Here is a 19,592-nt window from a genome sequence, read left to right as displayed (position 1 = left end):
ACCTCACATTTGCCTACATTGAATTCCATTTGCCAAAATTTTGCCCATTCACCTAATCTATCAATATCCCTTTGCAATTTTATGTTTTCATCTACACTGCTTACAATGCCACCAATCTTTGTGTCATCAGCAAACTTAGATATGAGACTTTCTATGCCTTCATCTAAGTCGTTAATAAATATTGTGAATAATTGAGGCCCCAAGACAGATCTCTGCGGGACTTCACTGGTCACATCCTGCCAATGTGAATACTTACCCATTATCCCTACTCTCTGTCGCCTTTCGCTCAGCCAATTTCCTAACCAAGTCCGTACTTTTCCCTCGATTCTATGGGCTTCTAACTTAGCTAACAGTCTCTTATGTGGGACCTTATCAAATGCCTTCTGGAAGTCCATATAAATAACATCCATTGACATTCCCCTGCCCACTACTTCAGTCACCTCTTCAAAAAATTCAATCAGGTTTGTCAGGCACGACCTACCTTTCACAAATCCATGCTGGCTCTCCCTGATTAACTGAAAATTCTCGAGGTGTTCAGTCACCCTATCCTTAATTATAGACTCCAGCAATTTCCCCACAACAGATGTTAGGCTAACTGGTCTATAATTCCCCAGTTTCCCTCTCTCTCCTTTCTTAAAAAGCGGAGTGACATGTGCAATTTTCCAATCTTGAGGGACAGTTCATGAATCTAGAGAACTTTGAAAGATTATAGTTAGGGCATCTGCAATGTGCTCACCTACTTTCTTTAAAACCCTGGGATGGAAACCATCTGGTCCTGGGGATTTGTCACTCTTTAGTGCTATTATTTTCTTCATTACTGTTGCTTTACTTATGTTAATTTTATCGAGTCCCTGTCCCCGATTCAATATTAGTTTTCTTGGGATTTCCGGCATGCTATCATCTTTTTCTACTGTAAATACTGATGCAAAGTAATTATTCAACATGTCCGCCATTTCCCCATTGTCAATGACAATATCACCACTTTCAGTTTTTAAGGGGCCAACACTGCTCCTGACCACCCTCTTTTTCCTAATATAACTGTAAAAGTTCTTGAAGCACCTATGTCTACCAGAGTGGTCATCAAGAGGACCAGCATGGTCTTGAATGTTAGGAGGGGTTCTGCAGTATGCTCCCAGTGTGTCCCAAATTGTTATAGCCAGTTGAGACCTGCACAACTTTGCCATCCAAAAAGATCTGGATTTGGATATCTGGGTTGGTGTGGACCATGGTTTAATGTCTCATCCGAAAGATGGATCTCCCACAATGCAATCCCTTAGTACTGCACTAAAGTGTCAGCCTAGAATACATGCTCAAGTTCTGGGATGACCCATGAGAGTAAAGACAGAGAGAGAAACAGAAACAGGGAAGAGAGAGACTATATTCTCTGATCCACCATGTGTAATACCAGAGAATGTCCAATAGTTTTTTCTTTAATTATTCTTTTGTACTTAACAAGAAGAGAAATGTCAGTGCTGTTTCATGAAACCCAATTTAGGCACCCAGCATCAGCCTCATGCACTTCCCCTGTCAGGTATAGCACTGTTAGCCCAACAACTTGTCCTAAGCTTTGGTCTCCAGAAGAGCACGTCCTATTGCACCACTGTAATATTTCTATTTACCACTCCATCCAGCGCAGTCTGAGTGAGATTGAAATTGGGTGTCAACTTATGGTCACATTTGTCTCTTAAGGCTTTTACAGTCAGCAGAGAGCAATTTTCATTCCATCAATCTGAGCCACATTTGAAGCAAAATCCCAGAGCTGAAAGGTCACTGTACCATCTGGATCTTCCCTGTATTAACATTTTTAAAGTGAATCCATAGTAGATGAAAGAGCGGTTTTATTCTGAGTCCAGAAAGCCTTATGACTGAGAAATGACTGTTGTGAGTCAGTCACAAAGGTTTTATCTATTGCACAAATAGATAATAAGATTTTATTTTCTCTGTGTCCATGTTTTCTCTGGTACTCTCAGTGATGCCAAAAATAATGGCACTGAACAAATACTTTATTCAGCAGCACACTGAAAACTTGTGTGCAGTTGGACAGGGTGTCACGGAGCAAACAATCCCTTCAGAATGCTGGGAGGGGAAGGTAGATGTGTTTGGTGGTGGAACTGGCAGAGAATGACCTGTTGAAAGTGGTGGCTTGTGGGATGGAAGGTGAGGATAAGGGGGACCCTATCATGATTCTGGTAGGGAGGGGAAGGGGGAGGGCGGAAGTTTGAGAAATGGGACAGATGGTCATAAGCCCCGTCAACTACACTGGAGGGGAATCCGCGGCTGAGGAAAAAGGAAGACATTTCGGAAGCAATAAATGTAAAATCTCCTCCTCACAATGTACCTACTGTGCATCTTCCATCAAACTGAGTTTGTTTCATTATTTAGTGTAAAGAATGAAATTATCATTCTCTAATAAAAGGACAAACATCAGTATATTACAATAGAAAATCAATAGAGAATAAACTGCATATTTATTTTAAAAATAGTTTTCAATAGTTGACATTGAAATAATACAAATAATGAATGAAACAAAACAGTGGCGGACTGGATTTTCCCTCCTGCACATGGCAATCTCACCTTCTCCACCCATTTGTTTTCTATATTTCAAAATTTGCAGATGACACAAAACTTGGAAGTGTAGTAAACAGTGAGGAGGATAGTAATAGACTTCAAGAGGATATAGACAGGCTGGTGGAATGGGCAGACATATGCTGATGAAATTTAACACAGAGTAGTGCAAAGTGATCATTTTGGCAGGAAGAACAAGGAGAGGCAATATAAACTAAATGGTACAATCCTAAAGGGGGTGCAGAAACAGAGAGATCTGGGGGTATATGTGCACAAATCTTTGAAGGTGGCAGGACAGCTTGAGAAAGCAGTTAAAAAAACATGGGATCCTGGGCTTTTTTAACAGAGGCAAATAAATAGAGCAAGGAAGTTATATTGAACCTTTATAAAACACTGGTTCAGCCACAACTGTCCAATTCTGGGCACTGCACTTTAGGAAGGATGTGAAAGCATTAGAGAAGGTGCAGAAAAGATTTACCAGAATGGTTCCAGGGATGAGGGACTTCAGTTACGTGGATAGATTGGAGAAGTGGGGTTGTTCTTCTTAGAACAGAGAAGGTTGAGAGGAGATTTGATAGAAATGTTCAAAATCATGAAAAGTTTAGATTATAGTAAATAAAGAGAAACTGTTCCCAATGGTGGTCAAGAACCAGAAGCGACATGAAGAAAAACTTTTTTATGCAGTGAGTAGTTATGATCCGGCACGTGTTGCCTGAAAGGGTGGTGGAAACAGATTCAATCATGGCATTCAAAAAGGAATTGGATAAATACTTGAAGGGAAAAAATTTGCAGGGCTATGGGGAAGGGCAGGGGAATGGGACTAACTGGATTGCTCTTACAAAGAGCAGGCATGGGCTCAATGGGCCGAATGGCCTCCTTCTGTGCTGTAACCATTCTATGATTCTATTGACCAGTCTCTTTGCATTTTTTTTGTTAGAACATGGGGTAAAATCCATTCTGATAATTTTAGCAAAAAAGCTGGTATGAGTGCAAATGAAATTACATGCATTGTATTCACACTAAAGTTTTTGGTAAAATTATTGACCCCCAATTTCAGAGCAGAAAGGGCGGTTTGTATGTCAGCTGGTGAATTAACTCACTCATTCTAAATCTTCCTATATGGAGGCAAAGAGCTGTGTCATGATTTGACATTAACATATCTTGCTATCAAAATTCAAATTTGCGGAAGGCAAATTTAGTAGGCAATTTGTACCCTAGAAACTATGGAGAATATTACTTCTTCTGAAAGTTTAAACTAACTTCTAGAAATAAACAAAGACAGCAAAAGGGCTAATATATCTAAATCCATTACATCCCGCTGAAGATAAGCTCTCCCTCAGTCCTGCAACTGGACTAGATGGGTCATATCTACAAATACAGACGGGAGTTCTTTATGTGCGGAATGAGGTTTGTACTCTATGGTGGCATTGGCTTCCTTGACCTGTTTAAATCACATTTTATATCTAGAAAGCACATAATTTGGCTTTGGTTTTACTTGCTATAGAGGTTGAAAGAGTGAAAATGGATCAACTGCCCATCACCCAGTTATCGAGGAGATCCAGACACAGTTCCATTGCTTTTCGAAAGTTGTTTTGTTTTAAAAAAAAGAAACATCCTTTTACACAACTGTTTACAAAAGATATGGGAAAATAAATATTTAATACAGGTTGCATCTTGAAATCTGGACTTGCTAGTGGTAGAGCTGTCGGTTCCACAAGAAATTATTTGACAGGTATGTTTTTCAATTAACGTGACTGTTTAGAAATAGGTCTTTAGAACTTTAATGCTGCATTGGATATATTAACATATTTTACAAGTTCCAGACACAGAGAAACAGAGTGTAAGAATCTCCTGTTGGACGGAGCAGACAGAGGAAAATGTTTAGCATGTGTGGCCTAACTAACAGGAAAAGTGGTCCAACTGTGTCTAACAAGAGAAATTAAAGATAGTACTAAATCAAAGGAAGAGGCATATAACATTGCCAGAAAAAGCTGTAAGCCTGAGGATTGGGAGCATTTTAGAATTCAGCAACTAATCTGATTTCCCTCAGGTCAGGCCGGAGGTCACACATTTAGTCCCCTCCCCTCCCCCCCCACCTCCATTTTCCCGTGCAGGAATCGAGAACTACCACTCATTTTACCATCACTTGACTGCTGCTGTGCTTCTCCATATATGCCACTGCCACATACCATCTCCTTAAGATGCCCACTGACCTGTCTAAGTGAGACTAGTGGCCCTCTCTGAAGTCTTTAAATTCCTCCCTGATGTTTGATAGTTAGCATTGTACAAGTGAGTCAAAGCCAGCCTTCACTGCTTCTTGGATCTTGGACATCAAGGTATCCATGACAACAGTGTTGAACATTCATGAGACATTCCTATTGTTACATTTATGGCTTGCTTTATAAAGGCTGCCACTGGCCTTGCACCCTGCTAAATGTCAGACTTTAGTGCAGGCAATTGTTCACCCATCTCTTGCACTATTGTGTACTTGGAGCAAAGAGGTCTACTCCATATGTATTGTAACATCTTCTGTCGGAAAATAGTGCCTCTGAGGTCTGTATCCCAAGGCAACTCACAAAGGGCATTCAGTCGGCCGAACCTTTACATTGTATCTGCTGCCCTCAGAGCCTCTTCTAAACCTTCAACACCAGTGACCTGTGCTTCACACAGGTGCTACCTGATCCTCTTCACTCAGTAATAAATGCACAGTGTCTGTATCTGGTACAATGCTTTCTGCAAATGTGGGTGATGACAATTGTAAGGTGAATGTTCCTCTATGGTTGAGCACTGGATTCTCTGCTCTGCAAAGAGTGCGAATGAGACAGTATTAGTTCCTAAGAACACTTATCTGTTTCGGTATTATGATTTCATTGCACAAACACTTGTGCACAGTAAGTATGAAAAATGTTGGTTTAATACATGGTGCAAAGCATAGAACAAATGATTAATATGATACATACCAGTTGGTTTACATTATCCTCCAACTACCGAGGACAAGTGCCTTCCAGAAGCACCTCCTGTATTAATTCTACCATTCTTTCTTTGTGTGCTGAATAGTACTGCATTCCTTGCTAAATATTATTAACATGCTGCCCCTTGGCGACTTCATCCACAGACATTGGGTCAGCGCACAAGTACACTGACAACACCCAGTTGTACGTCTCCACCACCTCTCTCGACCTCCCAACTGCCTCTGTGCTGTCCACTGCTTGTCCTATAACCAGCCTTCGATGAGCCACAATTCGCAACTCACCAAGGCTTCTTTGGCAACATCTCCCAAATCCGCACCTCCACCACCTAGAAGGGCAAGGGCAGCAGGTGCATGGGAACAGCATCACCTCTAAGTTCCCCTCCAAATCACACATATATCACCATTCCCTTCATCGTCGCTGGGTCAAAATCCTGGAACTCCCTACCTAACAACATTGTGGGAGCCTCTTCACCACACGGTCTGCAGCGGTACAAGAAGGCAGCTCACCACCACCATCTCAAAGGCAACTAGGGATGGGCAATAAGTGCAGGCCTTGCCAGCGACGCCTACATCCTGAGAATGAATAAAAAACATTTTCCTGCAGTTAAACATTGAGAAGACTGAAGCCATCATCTAGGCCCCAGTTACAAACTCCGTACCATTGGCACTGATTCCATCTCCTTCCCCGGTCATTGTCTGAGGCAGAACCAGACTGTTCACAATCTCAGTAGTCGATTCAACCCTGAGCTGAACTTCCAGCCCCATATATTCTCCATCATAAAGACCGCCTACTTTTACATCTGTAATATCACCTGTCTCCGCCCCTGCCTCAGCCCATCTGCCGCTGAAACCCTCATCCATGCCTTTATCACTGCTAGATGTGACTATTACAATGCTCTCTTGGCCAGCCTCCCACCCCCCACCCTCCATAAACTTCAGCTCATCCAAAACACTGCTGCTCATTTCCCATCCCACATCAAGTCCCGCTCATCCATCACCCCCTGTTCTTGTTGATCTACATCAGCACCCAATCCCTCAACACCTCCAATTTAAAAATAATCATTCTCATGTTTAAATCCCTTCATGCTCCACTTCCTCTAGCCCCACAACCCCCCTCCCCCCCCCCCCACCAAATCCTCCCTTCCTCTAACTCTGGGTTGTTGAGCCCCTCCCTTTGCCCCAGTATTGCCGCCTACGCCTTCACCTGTCTTGGCCCCATACACTGGAATTTCCCCCCTAAACCCTTTGCTTCACCATCACATTCTTCTCCTTTAAGGCTTTTCTATAAATCCACCTCTTTGACCAATCTTTTGGTCACTCCTGTTAATATCTCCTCCTTTATCTTCGTGTCCATTTTTGGCTAATTATGCCTTTGTGAAGCACCTTGGGATGTTTGTTCTACAATAAAGGCACTATATCAATGCAAGTTAACACTTCTATGTGAATATTGTTTTTCTTATTATTATGTATGTATAGTAAGTCCCACTTTTCAATTCAGTATCCACATTATGTTCTTCAACTTTATTTTAAGATGGTGATATTCTTGCCTCATTTCATGTTCCCTTTAAGTCATAATACTACTTCTGTATCTACTCCCTGTTGATCCATCAACCAAGGACGTGGTGTACTGAAATGCTCTTCGCCATACTCCGCTGTAAATTATGGGCCATCGCCCCCATGTCTCAAATAGTTCATTACTATTCTCAAAAAGGCAGTCAGTTAGGCCTTTCATATCCTAATTATTGAAATGTGCTTTCTTTGATTTTCAATGTGTCTTTTTCAAAAATGTTGAATGGTTCACAGCTAAATCAGCTAAATATTTGTCGTTTATATGGCTCAGTGCTGATCTCGGTGCTCAAGGTGTGAAAGGAACATTACTGCAGGGGCGTTCCGGTTTGTCAGTTTTCTTTTGTTCCTATAATAGATTGAGATTGCATGAAGTCATCAGCAGCAAAATTGCACAGGACCATTTTGCTTTGGGCCTGTAACAAGCAATAAATAAGGACACAAACTTTATTTGCAAAAGAGAAAAATATGGCCTATAAAAAGTGAATTGTCAAATTAATTTAGTAGTACACTAATTGCAAGAACAATCTACTTGGTCTCCTTAAGGCCCAGTTAGTAAGCCCGTTGCCCATTGTGGATCTAGAAGGGCCCAAGACCTAATTTGTGCGCTGGTCACAGCCAAAATGGTAGTAAGGATGCCACCATTAGCCTTATTCCCCTGGGCGAGTGAGGGGGGAAAAATGTTAGGTTTCCCACTCCTAATCATTATCCAGTGAATGTGTGAGGGCAGATTGAACTTGGCGGTAATGGCCCCACAGCCAAATAGATTGCCAACACTCACTGTCTAGAATAAAAATGGTCACTTGGGCAAGGAGCTAGATTGGAGCTGGTGATTTTGCAAAAGATTGTAAAGATTAAAAAAAAAGAGTCCTTTTTTAGTTTCCGGAAGCAAGTAACCATATAAATAATCTCATGGGCACAATTGCTTTTTCTGACCAAACTCTTCAGTATTTGCATCCATCAATCTGACCTATGACGTGTATGATCAATGAACCAGACTTTGAGTTTTTACAGCACATTCTCACTAGATGTTGCTCTTTTGCTTTGACTGAAAAACCAAACTCCCATTGATCTTTCCAACATGAAGACTTTATCCATTCTAGCCCTACCTACTTCTGATATTTGATTCATCTTTAAACTCAGACTAAGCTACTTTATTTTTATCTCAACAGGATTGAAAAAGCGTACAAGAAAGGCTTTTGGTATACGGAAGAAAGAAAAAGACACTGATTCGACGTAAGTGTTCGGTCTAAATAACAATTTTCTTCTGCAAGGTTTATTTGATCTGTGTGGGATAATCAAGGTGTCATTGCTGGGTTCGTCTGTCAGTGGACAATTGTTCCAATCAGTTAAAGGGGAGATAGTCTAGTGAATATGAAATGTTATAAAGGGAAATATCTGTACATTTACCAGTGTCTTTCAGTCACCTCTTCTTACCCTGTTTTACACTGTGACTAGAGGCAGCCTACTTACAGATTTTACTACAGTAATATCATAAAGTTGCACATTGGCATCATGAATGGGGACAGTGATTATGGGCAGTTTCCTTCATTTTTCTACATTAAAGGTGCTATAAAAATAGAAGTTGTTGCTGTTAATGTATTCACTGAAGCTGAAATCCATGATGTTACAGTAGAATCAGTGTTACACATGTCTGCTTCTAGGCTGCCAGTAGGCAGCGGTTCAGAGCATGTAACCAGCTCTTTGTAGCAATTAGAATTATGGGACAATTTATCCAGCTCTGTCACCCAAATTAATTAAGATAGACAAGGTAGATTTTACATTCAGCAGGAATGGTCCTGTCATCATTAAAATGAGTGAGTGGGGATTGGACAATTGGGATGTATGAATCTCATGGGTTCCTGCTTGTAATGCAGACTGCACAACTTTCCTAGTAGCATTGGCTCCCAGGGTTCTTAGCTCTCACTCACTGGTGGAAATGTTGACGCTTCCTGTCCAGTGGAAACAGGGTTGTCCCACCCTGATAATAATAAAGTATTGCTTACCACTCCATTCCCACCAACAGTGTGACTGACACTATATTCCCAAGGGCCTACATAAAAACATAAGAAATAGGAGCAGAAGAAGGCCATACGACCCCTCGAGCCTACACCGCCATTCAATAAGATCATGGCTGATCTTCTACCTCAACTCCACTTTCCCACCCTATCCCCATATCCCTTGATTTGTTGAGTGTCCAAAAATCTATCAATCTCAGTCTGGAATATACTCAACGACTGAGCATCCACAGCCCTCTGGGGTAGAGAATTCCAAAGATTCACAACCCTACAGCTGTGCAGTTGGAGCACTTGCCTGGTTCAAGCAGTAGGATTTCTTAACATACAAATCGAAGTGCTATGATGTACATAGGACTCCAATGACCATTTTAGGACTCAACTGGATGGAGCGTGTGCAGTGCACACTCCGCACAGTTTCAGCTGGCAGTCCAGCCTAAGAGGAGACCAATGGTAAGTGTTTATTTACTTGTATGGGGCCGGGAGGAGCAGGAATACTTCTCTGGGCTCCACAAAAACAACCTGGGCCGCTGCCACACAGGTCCCCCCTCAAGAACAAAATCCACTCCGAGGGAAAATCTATCCCATTATGTGACATTCATAACATATATTAATAAGGACATTGCGATGCAGCCCTCGATTTTATGTGTTTCAGGCGGAGATCCTGCCAAATGTTAAGTCCACCCAAATGTTAAGTCTGTCCATTGAGAGTAGGTGTTAAAGACCAGCAACATTATTGCATATAGGAACAGTGTAGGCCATTCAGCCCCTCGAGCCTGTTCCACCATTCAAATAGATCATGGCTGATCTGTATCTTAACTCCATTTACCGCCTTTGATCCCTTGATAACCATACCTAATAAAAATCTATCTACCTCAGTCTTGATTCAGCTTCCACAGCTTTTTGGGGGAGCGAGTTCCAGATTTCCACTTCCTTTTGTGTGAAAAAGTGCTTCCTGATTTCAATTCTGAATGGCCTAGCTCTAATTTTAAGATTATGCCCCCTTGTACTTTATTCCCCAGCCAGAGGAAATGTCCATATCTACTCAAATGCTTTTATCATTTTAAAAACCTAAATTAGATCACCCCTTAACTTTCTAAACTCAAAGGAATATAAGCCAAGTTTATGAAAAATCTCCTCATAATTTAACCCTTTAAGCCCTGGTGTCATTCTGGTGAATCTGAACTGTACACCATCGAAGGGGTTCATATCCTTACTGAGATGTGGTCCCTAAAAGTGAACGTAATACTCCAGATGGGGTTTGACCGAGGCTCTGTACAACTGAAGCATCACGTCCTCACTTTTATATTCCAACCCCCTTGAGATAAAGGTCAACATTCCATTAATCTTTTTGATTACGTTTTGTACCTGTATACTAGATTTTAGTAATTTGTTTACATGGACACCTAAATCCCTTTCCTCCTCCTCAGCTCCTAGTTTCTCACCATTAAGAAAATATTCTGATATGTCTTTCTTGGACTCAAAATGGATGACCTCACACTTCCCCACATTGAACTCCATCTGTCACAGTTTTGCCCATTCACTTAATCTGTCTAAGTCCCTTTGTAACTTCCTGCTTCTATCAACATAACTTATTGTGCCTCTTAACTCAGTGAAGGTGAAGGAAGGTAGAAATGTACACAGACCATTTTTCTGTATCTATGGGGTTTGTTTTCAGAGCATGCACCACAGGTTTTCTTGCTCAAAAACAAAGAAGGCTTCCCAGGGATGTCAGGTAAATGACAGCCAGATTGTATGCATCCACCATTACTCCACCAACCCTCTCTGCAGACAATGTGGCATCTACTTCACAATGACTGAGTGGAACTGCCTTTGTAGGCTTTATCTCAGCTTGGAGGCGGTTGCAGAGCTGTGCTTTCTGCTGTAATAACACCTGCAGCCAAACTCCACCATAGGAATGGCAATGCTGGTGGCAGTCAAGATCACATCCTTCTGCAACAGTTACACATCCTTCTCTTTGCAGGCTAGTATAGGGATCATCTGCAGTATCAGCCAATCTGCTGCCCATATATCAAGGATTGTTCGGCATGGCCAGTGCTTTCATCTCCTTTCCCACTGAATAGCAACAGCAGCATGACAGGGCTGCCCAATTTCACCACCCTGCTTCATTTCACAAAGTACAGAGGATCAATGATGGTGATCCGTGTGGCCATTCTGCTGTCCTTCCTGTGCATCAGTAACTGAGCATACATCACACAGCAAGGGTGTGTTATCAGGATTTGCTCTGTGAAGTACCATTAAGACTTCAGTGTGACAACAGTTTCAACTATAAGTCGAATCCTGTACTTGCACCGTGATGCTGTGTAGCCATGCATGATAAGCATTCAAATGACGATCATGTCACAACAGCTTTGGATGGGTAAATAGTACAAGAATAATAGGATCTAAGGACACACTTTGTGATGTTGAGTAAACCTCCTTCCTCTATGGCTCTCAGCAACACACTTCGAGTAAGATTTTCACAACACAGTTGAATATACGGAACAGACTTTATTCATGCAGCATAGGTGATCAATCTACACAGTAAGAGAGTGGTATTGGGTTTCTCTCTCTCCAGCCACCTAACTAACCCTGGAAAACCCTCCTTATATATCCTAGTGGCCTACTTCAAAGGTACATTTAACAGACAAGACTTCATGATTTATCTATTCTCCAGACCTTCCCAAGGACAGTTTATTTACCTAAATTGTAACAGACATCCATTCTATACTCCGGTCAACTGATCCCTCTGCCTAAATTTATTACACTAATCACTAAAGTTATACGTTAATCACTAATGGTCGATGTTATTCCAATCATGTATCTCCTTACACAGGCATTCCTTCCAGATGATAAGGAGACATCTGGGGCACGGTTTTAACAGTGAAAAATGGGTGGGCTGAAGGCGGGGGTGGGGTGGGGGCATTCAAAATTGAAACCATTTCAGACCCGCTCCTCCAACCCGCCCATTTCTGGTTTTCACTGGGGCGAGACGAGGGTCGGGTGACCAACCCACTCCCAGGAGGCAGGTTGGGCTTTAAAACCTTTTAAGGAGGCTTTGGGCCTCCATTCTCCCAGTTTCCGATTTCAACCCCGGGGGGCCGGGATTCCTGGGCCTTCTCTTTCACACCTTGTAAAAGGAGGCGAGAAGGCCCGAGAGTCACAGGTAGGTGCCTTCCTGGCACAGGTTGTGGGCCCGGAGGAGCAGGAGTGCTTCCCCAAGGCCCAACAAGCCTACCTGCAGAGACTCCCCAAAATCATAAGGACATCCGGGAAACCCGGAAGTACGGGTTTCCTGTCTGCAATTTGACCCCCCTTCCCGGTTCAGAGTCAAAATCATGCCCCTGGAGTGGAACAGAACTTCTTTGTTCATGTTTCATGTTTCACCTCTCCTTGTGTTTCCAGGCAACCCACTGGTCCATCTTTCCTGTTATAGTTTATACAGTTCAGTTTGATTATTAACCCTTCACTCTCTAACATGCCCCACAGTGGAGTGCACACTTGGAACGTATACTTGCTACAAGAATTGCTAGAGAGCATCGTTTAAGCTCCTTTCCTCACGTCTGCCACCTTCTTCCACATTTGCAGAAACCAATCACCCTGCCCTCTATTTTCTGCCAGGTGTTTCAGATGACTCTTTTCTGGGTAGGATGCCCTTGAGTACCAACAAGGGAGGCCATCCTTTGTCTCACTGTATGCAGCAGCACCTCAAAGACACCCTCCACAAATATGCCTACACGCTTTCTGGAACTTTCCATTAGCAAGAAATGGTGTGAACCTTTAAACCCCTTCCCTTCAATTCATGTGAGCTGCTTATTTAATTCAGAGCATTTACTGACTTGAATTTCAAAATGGTTCTTTCATTTCTTTAATCAATGTATTTTATCTGTAAGTCAGGAGGGGAAACCTTTAATAAGACTGTTGCTGAAGCTTACTCATTCCTTTGCAATTTACTGAGGTTGCTTTGAAATAAAAGTTCACCAACCTCGAATTTTCAAGCCTACACAGGTTTTGCTATTCAGTGCAAAATACAAACAAGTAATTTAAAGTAATTGAAGATGCTGTATACTCAGCATGTTTATAATTCAAAATGTCTAAGTTCACTATTTTTGTAAGCTTGTGATTTGTCACTGTCAGAGCTGGATTAGGAATTCTTGGGGGCCCTCTTCACACACCCCCACATAACTCACCTACCCCCACCCCAATCCATCAAACCTGCAGGTAAATGCATGAAAAAATAGTCCCATAGAATATTTAAACACTGAATTAATAATAAAGCAAATCGTAACACAGTATACGACGCTTGAATGAAACTGATCCAGTGGTTGTATGCAGTTTCTCTGCATTATGGTGAGTTTTACTGTAGGCCCCATATTTGGCTGGGGCCTTGGGCTTGGGCCCTGTAGGTCTGTGCATTAATGCAGTCCTGGTCATTTTATAATGTAGGTAAAACTGTGCAGTCACTTTCCTTCATACGAACATTCGAATTAAGAGCAGGAGTGGGCCATTATTTATATTAATGATTTGGATGAGAATTTAGGAGGCATGGTTAGTAAGTTTGCAGATGACACCAAGATTGGTGGCATTGTGGACAGTGAAGAAGGTTATCTGGGATTGCAACGGGATCTTGATCAACTGGGCCAGTGGGCCGATGAATGGCAGATGGAGTTTAATTTAGATAAATGTGAGGTGATGCATTTTGGTAGATCGAATCGGGCCAGGACCTACTCCGTTAATGGTAGGGCGTTGGGGAGAGTTATAGAACAAAGAGATCTAGGAGTACAGGTTCATAGCTCCTTGAAAGTGGAGTCACAGGTGGATAGGGTGGTGAAGAAGGCATTCGGCATGCTTGGTTTCATTGGTCAGAACATTGAATGCAGGAGTTGGGATGTCTTGTTGAAGTTGTACAGGGCATTGGTGAGGCCACACTTGGAGTACTGTGTACAGTTCTGGTCACCCTATTATAGAAAGGATATTATTAAACTAGAAAGAGTGCAGAAAAGATTTACTAGGATGCTACCGGGACTTGATGGTTTGACTTACAGGGAGAGGTTAGACAGACTGGGACTTTTTTTCCCTGGAGAGTAGGAGGTTAAGGGGTGATCTTATAGAAGTCTATAAAATAATGAGGGGCATAGATAAGGTCGATAGTCAAAATCTTTTCCCAAAGGTAGGGGAGTCTATAACGAGGGGGCATAGATTTAAGGTGAGAGGGGAGAGATACAAAAGGGTCCAGAGGGGCAATTTTTTCACTCAAAGGGTGGTGAGTGTCTGGAACGAGCTGCCAGAGGCAGTAGTAGAGGCGGGTACAATTTTGTCTTTTAAAAAGCATTTGGACAGTTACATGGGTAAGATGGGTATAGAGGGATATGGGCCAAGTGCAGGCAATTGGGACTAGCTTAGTGGTATAAACTGGGCGACACGGACATGTTGGGCCGAAGGGCCTGTTTCCATGTTGTAACTTCTATGATTCTATGATTCGGCCCCTCGAGCCTGCTCTGCCATTTGATAAGATCATGGCTGATCTGATTGTGACCTCAACCCTACTTTCCCGTCTACCGACTATAACCTTTGATTCCCTTGTTAATCAGGAATCTATCTTTTTTTATTCATTCATGGGACGTGGGCATCGCTGGCGAGGCCAGCATTTATTGCCCATCCCTAATTGCCCTTGAGAAGGTGATGGTGAAATGTAACTCAGCCTTAAAAATATTCAATGACCCTGCCTCCACCACTCTCTGGGGAAGGGAGTTCCACAGACTCACGACCCTCTGAGAGAAAAAAAATTCTCCTCATCTCTGTCTTAAATGGGAGACCCCTTATTTTTAAACTTTGGCCCCTAGTTCTAGTCTCTCCCACAAGGGGAAACATCCACTCAGCATCTACCCCTTCTAGTCCCCTCAGGATCTTGTATGTTTCAATTAGATCACCTCTCATTCTTCTAAACTCTAATGTATACAGGCCCAACTTGTCCAACCTTTCCTCATAAGATAACCCCCTCATCCCAGGAATCAGTCAAGTGAACCTTCTCTGAACCGCCTCTAAAGAAATTATGTCCTTTCTTAAATAAGGAGACCAAAACTGTACACAGTAGTCTAGATGTGGTATCACCAATGCCCTGTACAACTGTAGCAAAACATCTCTATTTTTATATTCCATTCCCCTTGCAATAAATGACAACATTCCATTTGTCTTCCTAATCACATGCTGTACCTGCATACTAACTTTTTGTGATTCATGTACTAGGACACCCAGATCCCTCTGTACCTGAGAGTTCTGCAGTCTCTCTCCCTTTAAATAATATACTGCTTTTCTATTCCTCCTGCCAAAGTGGACAAGTTCACATTTTCTCACATTATACTCCATCTGCCAAATTTTTGCTCACTCACTTAACCTATCTCTATCCCTTTGCAGACTCCTTATGTCCTTTTCACAATTTACTTTCCTACCTACCTTTGTGTCATCAGCAAATTTAGCAACCATACATTCAGTCCCTTCATCCAAGTCATTGATATAGATTGTAAATAGTTGAGGTCCAAGCACTGATTCCTGTGGCACTCCACTCGTTACATCTTGCCAACCTGAAAATGACCCATTGATGCCTACTCTCTGTTTCCTGTTAGCTAACCAATCCTTTATCCATGCTAATATGTTACCCCTACCCCATGAGCTCTTATTTTGTGTAGTAGTCTTCGATGTGGCACCTTGTCAAAAGCCTTCTGGAAATCCAAGTACACCACATCTACAGGAACCCCTTTATCCACATTGCTTGTTACTTCCTCAAGGAACTCTAATAAATTAGTCAAACACGATTTCCCTTTCACAAAGCCGTGTTGACTCTGCCTGATTGCATTGAGATTTTCTAAATGCCCTGCTATAACCTCCTTAATAATAGATTCTAGCATTTTCCCTATGACAGACGTTAAGCTAACTGGCCTGTAATTTCCTGCTTTCTGTCTCCCTCCTTTCTTGAATAGAGGAGTTACATTCGGTATTTTCCAATCTGATGGAACCCTTCCGAAATCTAGGGAATTTTGGAAAATTAATACCAATGCATCTATTATCTCTGCGGCCACTTCTTTTAAGACCCTGGGATGAAGTCCGTCAGGACCTGGGGACTTGTCAGCTTTTAGTTCTAATAATTTTTTCAGAACCCTTTCCCTGGTGATTGTAAATGTTTTAAGTTCCTCCCTCCCTTTCACCTCTTGATTCACAATTATTTCTGGCATGTTATTTGTATCCTCTACAGTGAAGACGGACCCAAAATGTCTGTTCAATTCATCCACCATTTCCTTGTTCTCTATTATTAATTCCCCAGACACTCTCTAGAGGACCAACGCTCACTTTACTTAGTCTTTTCCTTTTTAAATACTTGTGGAAACTTTTACGATCTGTTTTTATATTTCTAGCTAGCTTTCTCTCGTACTCTAATTTCTCCCTCTATTATTCTTTTAGTCATTCTTTGTTGTTTTTATATTCTGTCCAATCTTCTGACCTGCCACTAGTCTTCGTGGAATTGTATGCTTTTTCTTTCAATTTGACACTATCTTTAACTTCCTTAGTTAGCCACGGATGGTACGTCCTTCCCCTAGAGTCTTTCTCACTATGTTTAATCCACCGAGCCACCATTTTAGCTCGAGGTACTCCCATTTGAACAATTCCTCTAAGAAACCTAGATGTCACCTCCAGATGACGTACTAGGTGGCAAGGACAAGCTTCAAACATGGCCAATGCAATGTAGTGACAGCTCCAATAGTCCAGCCCCAGGTTTTGAACTTTCATGCCATCTGTAGATAAAGCTCAATTGCTTCAGCTGTGGAATGATCAGGTGTGTTGCAAATGACAATAAGTGGGGCATTCATTATTCCTTCCACCCTCCCCGCCCCCCCCCCCCCCCCATTGCTGCCTTGGCCAGTTGGAAGATGTAGGCCGCATACTTGCAGCTCGCAACCATCGGCAAGTAATGAACTCACACAATTCTGAGAGACAGCATAAATCGTCATTTAGAAAGGCACGGATTAATCAAGGACAGTCAGCATGGATTTGTTAAGGGAAGGTCGTATCTGACTAACTTGACTGGATTTTTTGAGCAGGTAACAAGGAGGGTTAATGAGTTTGATGTAGTGTGCATGGATTTTAGCAAGGCTTTTGTCAAGGTCCCACATGGAAGACTGGCCAAAAAAGTACAAGCCCATGGGTTCAAAGGGAAAGTGGCAAGTTGGATCCAAAATTGGCTCAGTGGCAAGAAGCAAAGGGTTATGGTTGATGGGTGTTTTTGCGACTGGAAGGCTGTTTCCAGTGGGGTTCCGCAAGGCTCAGTACTGGGTCCTTTGCTTTTTGTAGTACATATTAATGATTTGGACTTGAATGTGGGGTGGGGGGGGGGGGGGTCTTGATCAAGAAGTTTGCAGATGATACAAAAATTGACCGTGTGGTAAGTGAGGAGGAAAGCTGTAGACTGCAGGAAGATATCAATGGATGGTCAGGTGGGCAGAAAAGTGGCAAATGGAATTCAATCCAGAGAAATGTGAGGTAATGCATTTGGGGAGGGCAAACAAGGCAAGGGAGTAGACAATAAATGGGAGGATACTGAAAGGTGTAGAGGAAGTGAGGGACATTGGAGTGCATGTCCACAGATCCCTGAAGATAGCAGGACAGGTAGATAAGATGGTTCAAAAGGCATACGGGATACTTTCTTTATTAGCCGAAGCATAGAATATAAGAGCAGGGAGGTTATGCTCAAACTGTGTAAAACATTGGTTAGGCCACAGCTTGAGTATTGCGTACAGTTCTGGTCAGCTCATTACAGGAAAGATGTGATTGCACTAGAGAGGGTACAGAGGAGATTTATGTGGATGTTGCCAGGGCTGGAGAATTTTAGCTATGAAAAAGGATTGGATAAGCTGGGGTTGTTTTCTTTGGAACGAAGGAGGCTGAGGGGAGATTTAATTGAGGTTTTTTAAATTATGACAGACTAGATAGAGTGGATAGAGAGGACTTAGTTCCCTTAGCAGAGGGGTCAGTGACCAGGGGGCATAGATTTAAAGTAATTGGTAGAAAGATTATAGGGGAGCTGAGGAGAATTTTTTTCACCCAGAGGATGGTGGGGGTCTGGAGCTCACTGCCTGAAAGGGTGGTAGAGGCAGAAACCCTCAACTCATTTAAAAAGTACTTGGATGAGCACTTGAAGTGCCATAATCTACAGGGCTACGGACCAAGTGCTGGAAAGTGGGATTAAGCCAAACAGCTCTTTTTCGGCTGGCACGGACACGATGGGCTGAATGGCCTCCTTCTGTGCCATAACTTTTTATCATTCTATGAATGTCCTTCATTCAGCTGTTGAATGATTAGAAGATTTAGATTAACACGCTTGACTCAACAGTCTATGTAAATACAAACTCAATAAAATCTACTCACATGCAGATCAGTGGACATGAGGGATTGGTCAGATTATGGGCATGTTTGGATGTAGGTATGGATGATGGATGCTGCCTCTCAGGGTGAGGCCACATCTGGCCCCCAACCTCAAATGACAGAAGATATAGCACAAAGTAATCAGGAACAGTCAGTCACTGTATCATCAGACATACCACAAGCACTTACAGGACCACCTAATGACCTAGCAAAGGACCTGCATTGTGTACATGAAAGGACTGTTAATGCATTAAGTGGATAGGGCACTTAGATAAAGGGGTCATCAATGACAGCCTGCCATATGGCTCTTGCTACCTGCAAAGATGGTTCAACAGGAATATCTCTGGCTCATCACCATCATCTTGCTCTGCTCCTGTTAGGGTAGACCCTTCTCCTGCTCCATGGCTGTGCCTCTCTGGATGGGAAGGTTGTGCAGCATACAGCAGATCACAATGATCTTGGAGTCCTTGATGGGACTGTATTGTAAACCATTTGTTGATCTATCAATGGATATGGAATACTGCTGATGTTTAGAGTGCATTTGATAATGATCCTGTTGGCTTCATGGGCCTCATTGTATTTTGAACTAGCTGCTGTTCATGGCTGTTTTAATGGTATTAGGAGCCAAGGTTGAAGACAGTAACCTAGGTTTCCTAGGAACCATTCTTGAAGTCTTCTTTCTCCATCAACTAAACCTGGCACAGAGGAGTGCCTTTAAATGAAGGCATCCTGACTGCTGCCTGGAAAGCACAATTCACTTGCATGATGTTGTTTAGATTTTCACTGACCACCTGCATATTTTTGGTGTGATATCATTTGCAGTTCATGAAGGCATTTTGTGTAGGGCACATAGATCCACCTGGATATCATCAGTAACATCCTGGACTTTGAGGAATCCTGTGAAATGAAAATAATTCCATTGTCCCCTTGTTCTGCTGCTGGTTTTCCATGGAGAAAGTGATGAGATTCTTTGCCTTGGTGAACAATTCATCGGGCCCCAGCTTAATACACCTGTGACGTGTAGATTGACTGATGTTGCTGATGTCTCCTGTGGTAGCTTA

The 19,592-nt window shown here is 42.5% G+C and overlaps 1 protein-coding gene across 1 annotated transcript in view; it reads left to right on the top strand.

Moving 5' to 3' along the window:
- Positions 1-19,592, top strand: part of sgip1a (SH3GL interacting endocytic adaptor 1a) — a 163,438-nt gene that overhangs the window by 38,276 nt on the left and 105,570 nt on the right. The window contains exon 2 of the mRNA XM_067990376.1: positions 8,275-8,338. Coding sequence (XP_067846477.1) covers positions 8,275-8,338 — 64 coding nt within the window. The remainder of the gene's footprint in view (positions 1-8,274; positions 8,339-19,592) is intronic.

The sequence above is a fragment of the Heptranchias perlo genome, chromosome 9 (assembly GCF_035084215.1).
Source record: "Heptranchias perlo isolate sHepPer1 chromosome 9, sHepPer1.hap1, whole genome shotgun sequence".
Lineage (NCBI taxonomy): Eukaryota > Metazoa > Chordata > Chondrichthyes > Hexanchiformes > Hexanchidae > Heptranchias > Heptranchias perlo.
This window is presented reverse-complemented; position numbering and strand designations above follow the sequence as displayed.